Below are 15,246 nucleotides of genomic sequence, written 5' to 3' on the forward strand. Positions count from 1 at the left end.
AGGTGAGGCGCTTCTTAAGGCAAACCTCAGCCAAGTTGAGGCGCAAGCCTCATAAAAATATTCGAGGAGTAAGCCTCAAGGCATTTTTCAATGAAATTGCGTAGAGGCGGGCCTCAAGGAGAGCCTCATATTACGCAATTTTAAACAATGATCATTTAAAAGGAGTATGGATCATTGACTCAGCAGTCACATATCACATTACAAACTCCACTACTCACTTCATCAATTATGATCCTTGCCCAATAGACAAGAAAATCATCATTGTTGATGGTTCTTTTGACACAATAGAAGGCCAAGAAGGCATACCCTTATCCTCACCCCTCACTCTAAAAAATGTGCTCCATGTACCACAATTATCCATACAAAAACTTACCAATGACCATAATTGTCAAGCATTATTTAAACCAACCTTTTCCTTATTTCAGAACCAGTAATTGGGGAAGACGATTGGATTTGCTAAGGAGAGAGCTGGACTGTACTACTTGGAAGAGCTGAACAAATCTAAAAATAGCTACTCTATGTTATCCCTAGTTGACAAGAAATCTACTATCTAGCTTAAGCCTCGTTTGGTTCGTCGTAATTTCTCAGTTTCCATTTTAATCGGTGAAAAAATTATTAATTTAATGTTTATTTACGCGACTTTTTCAAAATACCTTTTGCTACAACTCTGTATTTTTGTCGAACCGAGAAGAAAAAAATTATGCATTTCCATTCTAATACCTCTATTTAAAAACGAAAAAAAAAAGTCCAGGGGAACCAAACGAGGGCTTAATCACTTCAGGTTAGGACATCCATCATTAGAGATCATGAAACATATGTATCCAAAACCTTTTCATAAATTGAAAAATAAAAATTTTCATTGTGAAACTTGTGAATTAATCAAATATAAAAGAACCTCTTTTCCAAACAAGAATAAGAGATGTGATACTCCCTTCTATCTCATTTATAGTAACATATGAGGAGCCTCAAAGATCCCCAACATCTCTGCGGCTTGCTAGTTTGTATCTTTCATTGATGATTGTACTCGAGTATCTTGGATATATCATCTTAAAAATAAATTTGACGTTAATATCATTCTTCCAATTTTTTACACCATGATCTAGAATCAATCGAGGTTAAAATAAAGAAATTTCGTTCTGACAAGGCCAAAGACTACTTCAAACAAACCCTATACTCCTATTTTCAGAGTAAAGGTATCATCCACGAGTCATGCATTCACACCCCACAACAAAATGATGTTGCAAAAAGAAAAAATGGTCACCTCCTAGCCTCCACTCGTGCATTCCAACTCCACCACAATAAACCAAAATCCTACTGGGGGGAAACCCTCCTAACTGTCACTTACCTCATAAATCGATTACCTTCAAAAACCTTGGGGCTGAAAGCTCCAATGAATATTTTGTCCTCCTTTTACCTCGAGTTTTGAACACATAATAACCTTACACCCAGAATCTTTGGGTGCACTGCTTATGTTCACATTCACAACTAGAACAGAGGAAAACTAGATCCAAGGGCACTCAAATATATCTTCATTGGATACTCTGCCACCAAAAAATGTTACAAGTGTCATCATCCCCTACAAAGAAAACATGTGTATCCAAAAATGTCACTTTTGATGAACAAAATTCCTACTTTACCAAATCTCACCATTAGGGGGAGACTGAAAAAGAGGAATATGATGAAAATATGCTTGGCCCTCCTGAAATTCAAAATAGGGAAGCTGAAGACAAAACTATCCTTAGATTTGAGAATGTATACTCCAGGCGTACAAGTTCAAATTGTGCTTCGAAGCAGATCAAAGAATTTGAATCATCCCCTGAAAATAAGGTAAGCTCACCACCTCCCTAATATCCTATAACCAACTCTATATCATTCAATAATTTTTCCTCCCTGTACAAAAACTTCCTGATTACACCAGATGATATTTATATTCCTAATGATATTTCTGAGGTCTTATCCGATGAAAATTAGAAAAATATAATGAAATATGAAATGCAAGCCCTAGAAAAGAATAACACATGGGAGATCATCAACCAACCGATAGGAAAAAAAATCAGTCGGCTGTTAATGGGTGTTCTCTGTAAAATACAAAGCTGATGGTACACTAAAAAGAAACAAGACAAGACTAGTGGCGAAAGGGTAAACTCATACATATGGCATTGACTACCAGGAAACCTTTCCACCCGTAGCCAAGATGAACACTGTCAGAATCTCATTCTCAATAGCAGTTGACATAACAAATACATTCCTACATGAGGAATTGAAAGAAGAGATATTTATGGAAATATCACCAGGATTTAAGAAAAATTTTGGAGGTTACAAGGTGTGCAAACTGAAAATGGCTCTATATGGGCTCAAACAATCACCAAGAGCCTGGTTTCGAAGGTTCTCTAAATTCATGCTTCTTAATGGGTATAAACAAAGTTAAGGGGATCATAAACTATTTTTTAAACACTCCTACACATGAGAAGTTACAATACTATTAATGTATGTGGATGACATTATCTTGACTGGGAGTAATGAAAAGGAGAATGTCTACGAAAAAATCTAACCAAGGAATATGATATCAAAGAACTTGGTATGCTAAAATATTTTTTTGAAATTGAAGTAGCTTACTCCAGCAGAGGAATCTTCATCACACTGCAAAAATACGTTAAAGATCTTTTGAAAGAGCTAGGAAAACTAACATGTAAGCCAACACCAACACTAGTAGAACCAAATCTCAAATGGGGGTAAACTAAAGAAAATCTAAATGTAGACAAGGGTGCATACCACCAGAGACTTGTGGGAAAATTGATCTATCTTTCCCAGACTAAACCAGATATTTGTTGTAAGTATGGTCAATCAGTTTATGCAAAATCCAAAACAAACACATATGCAAGCATTACATAAAATACTACATTACCTTAAGGGAAACTCAGGGAAATGGATTCTATTTAGAAGAGATCACGGAATAACCCTAGAAGCATACACTGACGTTGATTATACAGGATCACTAATAGACAGAAGATCTACCTCTGAATACTGCACATTTCTTAGAGGGCACCGAGTTACATAGAGAAGCAAGAAACAAAATGTGGTTGTACGATTAAGGGCAGAAGCAGAATATAGAGATATGGCCCTAGAAATATGTGAGTTACTATGGATCAAGGTGATTCTAAAAGACCTAAAGATCAAGTGGAACGATCCCATGAAGCTACATTGTGACAACAAATCAGTAATCAGCATAGCCCACAATCCAGTCCAGTATGACAGAACCAAGCACATAAAAGTGGACAGACACTTTATTAAAGAAAAATTAGACCATAGTCTAATATGTATCAACCATATATCATTTAAAGATCAACTTATAAATATCCTTACCAAAAGATTAGACAGCTCTACCTTTCTCAAAATGATTGTCAAGCTTAGAATGACTATCTATATTCTCTAGCTTGAGGGGGAGTGTCAAATCTCAGCCCCTAGTTCCTGTATGAATCCAACGGCTTAGGATAGAGATCCGTGGGAAGCTCTCTTGACTCACATTTAGTACCTTCCATAGCTAGACATCCAATTTAGAAATGATTATATCACAACAATTATTCATTATTATGTAGTTATTTGTTTCCATAGTAAGACCTCTTGTATAGATCTATAAATAGGGATGATGTTGTATAATAAAATTATGATTTTCCCTCTCAAATCCCTGATTTCAACACATTCAGACAAAACAAAAAATACATAATATATAATTCTAAAACTTAATGCAGCGAAATTAACACAAAAACTAAGTTCTCTAAGAGAACTAGAGTACCAAGGTGTGTTGTTAATTTTCCTCAAGACTGGCATGATAAACTAAGTCAGGTTGGAAACCTCCGATCCAAAGTGACTACTGGTCCTGCACGGCCAAATAAGCAAAGACTTACTCCCTATGAAGTGTGGAAAGTGACATGAGACATGAGCACAATACAGAGACAACGAGACAACAAAACCATGAAATGCAAGAATGACACACCATGAATATAATGTTTTTTTAATCATTAATACAAAATGCGTAATCAAGACACCCAATGTAAATATTTATTAACAAAAGGCAATACACAATAAGGTAATATTATATGCATCACAAAAAAAAAATTAAGGATCAACAAAAGAAAAACTATGTTAGTTTAATTACAATTACATTTCAAAATTTCATTAAGTGCACATATTCCTGAAGAACACAACAACAATAGCATTAATTATTATACATGATCTTAACATTGCATTACCTAAGAACAATGCCATAATCCATAAAAAAATCACACACCATGAAAATCTACTCTTAAAAATAACGACACAAAATATGAACGCATTGATATATCTTTAATTTTACCCAAGAAACATAGCACAAAGACACCCAATGATCGTCCACCTGAATTGAAATTTTATTAAAGGATAGTTTATGTGTGTCCAATCTATGTCGATGCATTTTTTGGCCATGTTGAGGCATCACATAATTGTGGTCAACTCTAATTTTGGAATAAAATATAGTAGACACAATTTATAGCATGTTTGATAAGTGTCGGAACTAGTGGAAAATATGTCATGTTTGGCACTTGTTCGACATAGATATGAAAAGATTTTTGAAGCATTTGTTCTTGTTAGCCCAGTTCCCAAGCTTTAGTCGAGACCATTGCAATACATTGCAAGAGATGGGCCCTCTACTTCAACTATAGCTTATTTAACGTGCTACCAGAAAAATTATGCTATGGAACAATTCCCTCAAATAAAAGTTTTGATAGATCAAAAGAAGCCTAACTTCATTGACCCAAAAAGAAGCCGAGTTTGAGATATGATCGATAATGAGCTTTTGGTTGATGATATTACTTTGGTTCTTGATGACAACCCTTCATAGTTACATGTTATGAGATACATTTTATATTCTCATTTATGAAACCCCTTGAATAAAAGAAGCTAAACTTTTAAACATCGATGCGCCGTTTGGTATAATTGTTCGCATTTAAGCGTGCTCATCCCGAAGAAATCCTAGGATGAGTAACCTCCTAGGAAGTTACATCAACAGAACAAAGCTATGAGGCTCTTAGGTCATAGAAGACAATATCTCGATAGTTAAAAGTTTTGACTGTTACAAATGATATTAGAGGAATACACCAGTTAGAAGATGAGAACTAAGTGTTATATAAGACAAAGTGCTACACCATGGAAGCTACCTCTTGAACCACGTATAGAACAAAGTGATACATGGCGGAAGTCACCACTTGAACTTGTATGGGTCACATCTAGAATCATATCTGTCTAGTGGATGATTTTGGGATAAAGAAGCTGACAAGAACGTCAGTTACTTACCCCTTAAGTAAAAGAAGCTAAACTCTTAAACATCCCGGCATCTTTTGGTATAATTGTTGATATTTCATTAAGAAACTTTGTAGTTAAGCGTGTTCATCCTAGAGAAATCCTGGGATGGGTGATCTCCTTGGAAGTTACACTAACAGGACAAAACCATGAGGCCCTTAAGCCAAAGCGAATAATATCTCAATGGTTAAGAGTTTGAGCTGTTACACTCATCCACTTTTGAGATTTAAAAACACAATAACTGATTTTGATTGTATGCACTGTATAAGGACATAAGGTACATATTAGTCATAAATGGTGATAGTAACATGAATGATACCTTTAAAGGAGCTTACATAAGAGAAAAATCCAATTCTTTTGCATGTGATATGGATGAAACAAGCATCCATATATATTACTAAGTGTTGTCTAGTTCCGATCCAATTCATTAGTTATAAAAAGCAATATTTCATTTGATGTCCTTCCCATGGATGCTATGCATATTCTCCTAAGTCATCATTAGTTGTATAGCATAAATCTTATCAACTACATAACGTGCAATAATTACATCTTCAAGTACAATGTCGTCTCTATTTGTTTAGTTTCAATGCATTTGATTTGCATCCAACCAAAAAACTCATGTTTCTAACTACATACATTCCAACAACTCTATATTCCTATAATATATGTATTTTACAAACAAACAAATAAATAGCCCCTCAATAGTAAACAAAGGCATTGAAAATCATGTGAATTGGAGCACAAAGGTATCCATTGATGAAGCAATTCATAAAGAGCTTTCATTCTTGCTACTTGCTAACTGAATTATCAAATAAATTGTTGATAATATACATGCAAACCCTAAATTAAATAGCAGAACTTTAGTAAGAAATTCATGAACAGTTTTGAAATAATATGCAAATAATAGCATTCAACAGCCCCATTCCAGTTGTTGATTGCAGACACAATTACATTCAAGTAAGATTCCACTATCTCAAGAATCTAATCTTGCATTTCAATGCAAAGAAATTCCATAGCACTGGGATTATGAAGTTGTTTACTAATTCGTTTGATTGGATCCTACAAGAGGTAAATCATTTAACAAACTTATGGTTTATAGTTTGAACTGCAGAAGAAAAAACAATGTGCAAGAGAAATCATCTAGAACGGCTAAGAATCATGTGATGCCGGAAAATTGCATTGGTCAGGGAGGACCCCAATTATCACAAAAAAATAAAATATCAAAGGTTTTTTGCGGGAAATTTTAATGGTATCAAATAACAAGTATGGTCATTTATCTACCAATAAATGCCAGTTAATAAGAGTGGTCACGGAGCAATATTTAGCATTATGGTATTGTAAGGATCACAAGTTGTTTCTACTAAAGGACATCCGGTATGGCCTTCAAGGTAGAAGGGAGGATGTTTGAGTAAGATAATAAAGCCTGCACGCTACTTCCCAACACGGATAGTCTATTCAAGCAAAATCCCAGATAAAATGATGATTAACAAGAAGACCAAATAGCACTTGAGCTTATTTGTAATCTGGATAATGCATAGATTTGGTGTAGGGAACACAAACAACGTTACAAGAGAATATCTTCAGAGGTCATCGAATAAATATCAAACATAATATCATTTCTATGGTGAACAGTACAAGATTTGATAATTTGAGAAAGAACAATATCATCACAATTACCTTTATCCCAATATCCTAGTTAGCATTATCCAACCTATTTTTCTAAGAAACGAACCTATCCGGTTCATCTGAACCGGATATCTCTTAAAATAGTGGACCTCTTAAAATAGCGAACGAAACAAAGAGACTGAACCGAGCATATCTGTGGCCCAGGTGGACTGCACGCAAGCGTAGGCATGGCTGGAAGTGACGATCTTAGATTCCGAGCGAAGATTTGAGTTCGGGAATGAAAATAGATGACTTCTCACGAAAAATAACTTCCCCCTCTTTGCTCATTATCACTAAAGAAGCAAAACTCGGGAGAAAAGACAGTGAATGAGAGGAAGAAGAACAAAGAAGTTATGTTCGTCAATTTTCCATTTTTGTATAAATCCTTATGTGATATTTTATATAATTAGCAGGGGAATATCTTCTCTAAAGGTAAAGAAAGAAAATTTGAAGAGAAAGAGGAAGACATTAGAGAGGAAAGAGAAGGAAATTAGAAGAACATCAACAAGGTATTCGAATGTAATTACCTTTAATTTAAGATTTATTTATTTCAAATTTTAGAAATTTAATGTCGATTGATGTGAATTCAAGTGTAGGATAATTTTCATAAATTGAAATGTTAAAAACAGTAAGAAGAAGAGGAAATGATAATTTAGAATTTGAAGTTCTTCCATTTTCTAGCAACAGAGGAACGGGTAAGTAATCTAATTATCATTTACATTCATATTTATTATTTTGATTTTCATTAATTGATGAAATAATAAGTGATCGCCTAATACGGAGAAGAAAACTGGTGGTGAATCTCAACTTCAAAAAGGGATTTGAGGTAAGATTGTATTTGAAAATTTTTTATGAGAAATTAATAAAAATTAAAGATGGTAATAGTTATATAATTGGATGTGTAATTTTAGGTTGCATTAAGGAAGGCTATCTCTGAGACCAATTATTTGAAAGGAATTAAAGTACATAAGCAATTAAAGTTGGTAATTATAATTATTTATAAAATTTTCATTATCTTATTTTATTTAAATTCTAAATGTAATGCTTTTTATATTTGTTTACTTATAGTTGATTGCTATTACGTGCAAGATAATGTTAATTCAAATGTATGTGTAATGAAAAATTGACAATAAGGATGTATATGATTATTATGATAGATAAATATATATGTATATGTGAAAGATTATATATATATTTGAAATACTCGCAAAGATATATGTAAAGAATCATGAAATAAATTTCTAATATGTAAATGAAAGCATAAATAAAAAAGGGAAAAGGAATATGTATGCAAACAGCAAATTACAGAAGTTCACCCTCGTATGGTACTAACTGGGGAAGCAACGTAACCATGCACGTTAAATGAAAAAGGAAAAGGAAAGGAAATAAAAATGATTGAACATTTATTGGTACATTTAGATGATGCTCCTATACAAAATGAAAAACGAAAATGAATATGTTATTTGATAATGAAAAATAAAGAATTTATGTTATTTTAAAGATAAAAATATTTTAGACCTCCCATTTTGCATAATGTACAAGGGGCACTTTAGTAAAAAATATTTAAATTTCATTTTTTTTTAAGTCACGACTCATCCTGTTTCAGAACCCTCTCATGTGAGTGTCAGATCAAGCGGCAAAGGATTGTAGCATTACAATTGAGAGAGTCGAGTCATTGAAGCAACATGCAGCAAAAATAAACGAGCAACATACGACAATAACCGACAAGCAACAAGTAAGCAATTAGAGCTTTTTACTGTGCATGCAAGCAGCAAATCAACATCTTGGAGGACTGCGAGTGGGATTCTACAATTGTGCAAGCGACGAAACACGGCCTCCAACAAAGATGAAGTCAGGGGGCGCAAGCAAGATTTTCGGCATGCGATCGAGCTTCACCATGAGAATTTTGTTCACAGCCAATACTCAGTGAATAACTGTATTAGAACTTCTTAATATAATAGTATGCATATTCACAAGCCTCATGAATGGCCTAGAAGTAACAGAGAATATCTATTACCACTAATGTACAATAAACCTAAGGGGCCTACACACCAAAGTTAATAAGAAGTGCTCCATATGAGCAACTAAACAACTCACAAAGAAGAAGCTTAAGAAATTCAACTATGACCCTCCATTGTAGTAAATGTAAACAAGGTGTTCATAATAGAAGAATTTATGCTAAAAAGAAAGAAAAAATCACAGAAACTCTTCTTGCTCAAACACTTCAAATTGAAGAAGACATACAATACAATGCAGGTTCACAAGATGATTTGCATCTTCAAGAATTAAGTTCAAATGGTCAACGCGAATTAATAAGTAAAGAGACTTTGCATTCATCTTTGATTTTAAAAAAAGAAAATTATATACGATGGTGGTGGGACCTGCAATGCTTTATGGTGCAGAATGTTGGCCATTAAAGATAAATATAATATTAAGTTAAGTGTTGCAGAGATGAGGATACTCTGGTGGATGAGTGGCATTACTCTTAGAAACAAGATACATAACAAGCATATACATGAAAAGGTTGGAGTAGCGCCAGTGGAAGATCAGATTAGAGAGAGTTACCTTAGATACTATGATGCACCGACACGGACACGACACGACACGAGCACGGAACACGGTATTTTTTAAAAATATTGGACACGAGTACAACAAGGACACGACATGATAATTTTTTTAATATAATATATAAAAATTCCATGGCCCGCAATCTTAAGTAGATGTGCTTTCACCCTATAATATGATCTTTTGTAAGGGTCACCACAATAATTGCATTTGAATAACACATTCCCTCCTCCTTCAAATATTTTTCCTAACTTGGTAACATGATTCCATAATGGCTTATCAGTTTCTACATATGGCTCTTTTCAACCACTCCCACCAGCACTAAAACTCATTTTACAAACCCTACGAAATTGGCTGACACAAAGGATGAAAAAAATTTATACACAAATCCCACAAAGAATAAATAGCACTATCTCTATTCAACCACATCTTGCATTCCAGGTGCTTGTATTTGGTCTAGAACCCTAGGTAGAATTTGAAAAATAAAGGCTTAATAAATTGGGTATTTGCCAAAAACAGTTCAAGAACAATTAAAGAACTAAAGGCCTAATAAATTGGGTATTTAGGTGACATATTGTAAAACATTTAAAATTTGTCAAACAAAGTTCCAGAAAAATTAAAGAACTATTGCATCATGTGTTTATGAATACAACTCTTAAATCTTAAATCTTAATAAAGTTTGACATGAAAGATTTGGGTCTTTAAAAAAGAATCTTATGATGATGACAAAGAGAAACAAATTTTCTAAACTACTACTTACATCCCAAACTTCATACTTAAAAAGATTGCTTAAAGGTTTGAAATGTAACATACAAAAGTTGTTCAAATAACTTTATATATGAATAAAATCAAAATGCATAACCATTTCTAAAGCTATGAAGGAAACTAAATCAAACTTTCAAAAGAAAAAATATAAATTGCTCTTTCGATCACTAATACATTGAATCATTGAGAAATGAAGAGAAGAAATGGTGAATGGAGAAAAGAAATGGCGAAATACACTTACAGGACTTGAAGAGATGCAAGGTTTGGCCGCAGCTTGCTTCAGTTGTGCGTAGAAACGATGAAGGAACAGGTAGGGGACGGAGAAGATGAAAACTTATGCTCACCTTGGCCTCGAGTGGGCGTGGAAACAACAAAGGAAAGGGAAGACCTGCTCGGCTACTCGCGATTTGGCCTCAGGGGCACACGAAAATGACGAAGGAAGAGAAGACTAGCTCGGTTGCTCGCAGTTTGGCCTCGGGTGCAAGCAGAAACGACAAAGGAAGCGAAGACCTGTTCGGCTGCAGGTCGCGGTTTGGCTTCGGGAGCTCGCCTCACTTGCCCTAGACAAATACGAAGGAAAGCCGCCCAAACGAAAATTAGGGCTAGGGGGAATACGCATATACATAAAGATTTTCTTTTTTTTAATTTAATTATTAAATATTAGGACCAAGATTTTAAAAGGCGAAATCAAGAATCGAGACGCTTTGTCTAAGCGTAATTACAACTGATTACAAAGCAAAAGAGCAACAAAAAAGCAGCAAAAGTGAAAATGCAACAAAAGCGCAGCAAAAATGCAGTAAATTAAGTTTATGATGGTCAAAACAATTGATTATAAAGTAAAAGCACAACAAAAGGGCAGCAAAAATGAAAGTGCAGCAAAAGGGCAGAAAAAGCGCAGTGAAAGTACAACAAAAATTTGGTCAAAATAGTTATTACAAACCAAAAGAGCAGCAAAAAGGAAAAGTAAAAGAGCAACAAAAGTGTAGTGAAAGCGCAGCAAAAGCGCACACGCACGAGTCCTCCTCGAACGCTTTTTTAATCTATGATTGGGCCATGCGTGTTTGATTTAATTTAATATATTTTTAAATGTGGCACGCCAATGCCGTGTTGAACACATGTCCATGGCGTGACAGACACGTTTACATGTCGTGTCGGACACATGTCCATGCCGTGTCGGACGTGTGTCCATATCGTGTCGGACGTGTGTCCATGTCATGTCGGACTTGTGTCCATGTCGTGTCGGACGCATGTCCATGTCTGACACTGCATTCACTCTTTAAGTGGAGTGTCGGTGCATCATAGCTTAGATGGTTTGGTCACATAAAATGGCAGTCTTTCGAAGGAAGAATTATTACGTCCTCCGACCGGATGCAGAGGAACATTCGGTCGTAGGCAAAATCGCGCCTATACCGAGGTGTACCGAGTTTTTTCAAAAAAACTCGGTACACCTCAGTATAGGCGCGATTTTTCCTACGACCAAATGTTCCTCTGCATCCTTACACCGAATCAAATAAAAGTTCCTTTCGAAGACCTAGTTAGGAGAGTAGATGTATTAAATTTGGATTATGTTAAGAAAGCTTGAGGTAGACCTAAAAAGACTTGTTTGAAAAATTTTAGAAATAACGTTTCTTTATTAGATTTAAATGAGCATTTAATTTTTAAAATGACAATGAAGAAAAATGATTCATGTAGCCAACCCCACGTAGTGGGATAAAGGCTTGTTGTTGTTTGTATAATCTTCTAGTTAAATTTTGCTTAACAATATTCTTTTACTAAGTGTTCACCCTTGCTATATATAGTAAGTTAATTTTTATTTTAGTTTTATACTTTTATATTTATTATAATTTATTAAATGATAAAATGAGCAACATAAGCAATATAATCTCACATACAATCGCACTACCTAAAATACCCTCACATTTAACTTTGATGTTAACTTCAACTATTATTTTAAGCCTCAAGGCCAAATTGAATCTATTTTCAACAGTCAATGGACTAAATTGGGGCAATGCAAAACACTAGGACTAAATTGGGCACTTGCAAATAGTTAGGGACTATTTTAATCTTTTCTCAAAATATAATATAGCCTTAATAATAGAATTCTAGTAGAATTTTGATGAACAATCAAGAGCTTCAATGAAGTTTCATTCAAACTATTTGAAATTCGGGTGAAATTATTGAGTTACATCATAAAATTTACCAAAACTCTTGAAAATAATTGAAACAAAAAATAATGTATTTTGGATCGATTTAAACAGAAACCATCAAAAGTTAAAACCATGCTTTGGACACACCTTCTAGTCCTTAATGCACTCTTCCACAACTTCATGTATGCCTCATAAAAGTGAATCTACAAACAACTATCACAATCATGAACATCTACTTCTTGTACATTGCTGTCTAAGTACTTCTCAATTATCTACCATACTCCAAACCTTCACATTTCTATAGAAATCATTTGTTAACTAAGCTGCTCTGATGCCACTATAGCTCTCTAAACCTTAATAAATATCTCATCTCAACATAAAGCTTCGCCTTGTGCATCTTTTTCACAAATAATTCTCCTACATTTTAGAAGATCAATTTATAATACATTTCAAACATATATTCATTATAATATTTGAAATTTGCTTCCTCGAAACTCTTATTTAATAATTTCTCAAAGTAGAATTTGAGAAAGTGCATTATGGGATTTAAATCATTTGAAAAATTCTCCGCCTTATCAATGGTCCAAGATGAAAATGAACTAATAACTATAGCCTATTAAATACTTCCATATGAAATAGAGCTAACCACTAAAACAAGAAACTTTGGATTTGAAACATTTTGGTGACAAACCCAAAATGCAGGCCACATTGAAAATAGCGCCAAAAAAAAGGCTTGTCACACTACAGTGCAAAAACATTTATGCCCAGCGAGACATTGGCAAAGAAATTCTAGCAGTTGCATTGAAATCACATTAAAATCAAATTGTGGAAACAAATTGAAAATTTTTAACAAGCTGCATAATGGAGGCAACATATTGAAATTTTTACAACTGCACTATGGTGCCAATCAAAGGCCAGTGGGTGTAACTAATAAGAATAATACCATGTTTGATTGAGAAAAAGGAATTTGAGAGTTGATAGGTAAATGTTATTTGTTTCATTATTCTTGCATAATAAATATATGCACAACGTTACAGACATAAAAAAGGAAATAATTAAAAGAAATGGTTGTAATGGAGAGAAATGGATATGGTACACTTATTGTAATGACTGATAAAGGAAGATATCTATCTAGAGCAGGGAATAACAATGACTCAATGGTTTTTAATGTAAACATCCTTTTTGAAAAGGTGCAACTTTCTTCAAGACCATCTATGATTTTCTAAGACTTCTTGTCTCAAAGGATAACCTCATCATTTACAAAAGGTCAAAAGAGAAGTTAATGCTCTATGATTCTTCTTTTTTTTAAATTAGGCTTAACCGACGCATCTTTTTATTATTTGGCATAGATCATTAAACCATCCATCACTCTCTAACAATAATCCAGTAAACTATGCTTGGGTTTTAGGTTGTGGAAAAACTAACTAATTGATCATCAATCCATCCCAGCCTCAATAGCTTATTACCTATGTTGCACCGATAGACCTATTTATGAAGGCGTGTTGTATCTGATACACTGATACACGAATACGCCTCCGATATGGCACTGATACGTAACGGATACGGCTTTGTCGTATCCAATTAAAATATTATTTAATTTCAAAAGGACATGCATATCAGATACTTGTATCCATTGGAAAAAAAAAATTGAAAAAAGGCACGTCGTATTTACTTCCGCAGCTGCGAGCGAGGTTCTCTCATTTCCGAGATGGATTTTGATATTATAAGCTATAATGCTACAAAAGATGTTGCTTTTTTTTAATTTTAAATATTATGCTTTAATTTTTTTCTTAATTTTTATGTATGATTTATAAATTATAATGCCGTGTTCGCGCCATATCTGTATCCTGTATTTTTAAGAATTGACGTGTCTCGTATGCATATCGTGTCGTATCTGTGTCGTTGTATTCGTATCGGTGCAACATAGCTTATTACCTTAGATCGTAGGCCAAGCAATAAGGTAATACAATCCACCATTTATGTTTATTAATAGCAGAAATCAGGATGTCCCTATATTTTCAACCTTCAGATTGTCAAGGAACTAAAACTCGTTCTATAATATCGTAACTGACGTAACAAGTATGAGTCTCTTCCCTATTTCTTTGACCATGTATAATGGCACCACACTATACCTCTTATTTTGAGAAAGAGAAAGTTAACCTGTCCTTCAGGTAATTCAGTGCATATCAAAAGTACAAGCAAGAGTGGAAAACAGCCACAAAGAATCAAATATCCACAATAGATACAATGACAACAATTACCCTTGTTTGCTTCAAGACTTTCAAGCACATCTGCGACCATTCTCATAATTTCATCGCAATCTCCAAAGGAGATGGAGCTCCCAACTTGCAATAATTCCGGACCCTCCCTCCCTAAACGCGAGATTTTGCAAGAAGCTGAAGAATAGAGCACTGATATCATGGTCTCGATGAGGCGCTCAATCCGAGCGCTGCAGACCTGCAAATTCCAAAAAGATGCTTGTGAGAGTCCGCAAAGAGGCAGGAAAATAATTAAATGGAAAATGAGAGAGATGAGAAGAACACGTCGGTTGTTTTCAGACACATAAGGGAGAGCGCCGCGTCCAAAACCCTAATCCCAGTCGAGGAGTTATCATCGGAGTTAAGAGATTTGCTTAGGGAAGAGATGGCCTTAGATGTTCCATCCTTTTCACCGCCCTTGAAGTTGAGGTCGACGGCATTGGATTGCCGGACTTCGCTGGCGATCTTAGAGAGTAGGTGTGTTAGCTCCATGAGAGCGAGTGCGCAGGGCG

The 15,246-nt window shown here is 34.6% G+C and overlaps 1 protein-coding gene across 2 annotated transcripts in view; it reads right to left on the reverse strand.

The window, feature by feature from the left end:
* Positions 1 to 15,246, reverse strand: part of LOC110115458 — a 65,227-nt gene extending 49,981 nt beyond the window's left edge. The window contains exons 1-2 of one of the 2 annotated variants that reach the window (XM_020848698.2): positions 15,020 to 15,246; positions 14,738 to 14,933 (exon numbers count right to left, since the gene is read on the reverse strand). In XM_020848698.2, coding sequence (XP_020704357.1) covers positions 14,738 to 14,933; positions 15,020 to 15,226 — 403 coding nt within the window. In that variant the 5' untranslated portion in view covers positions 15,227 to 15,246. Of the gene's footprint in view, positions 1 to 14,737; positions 14,934 to 15,019 lie in introns of those variants that run through there. The other variant, XM_020848699.2, reaches the window with a different exon arrangement.

The sequence above is a fragment of the Dendrobium catenatum genome, unplaced genomic scaffold, assembly GCF_001605985.2.
Source record: "Dendrobium catenatum unplaced genomic scaffold, ASM160598v2 fragScaff_scaffold_1483, whole genome shotgun sequence".
Lineage (NCBI taxonomy): Eukaryota > Viridiplantae > Streptophyta > Magnoliopsida > Asparagales > Orchidaceae > Dendrobium > Dendrobium catenatum.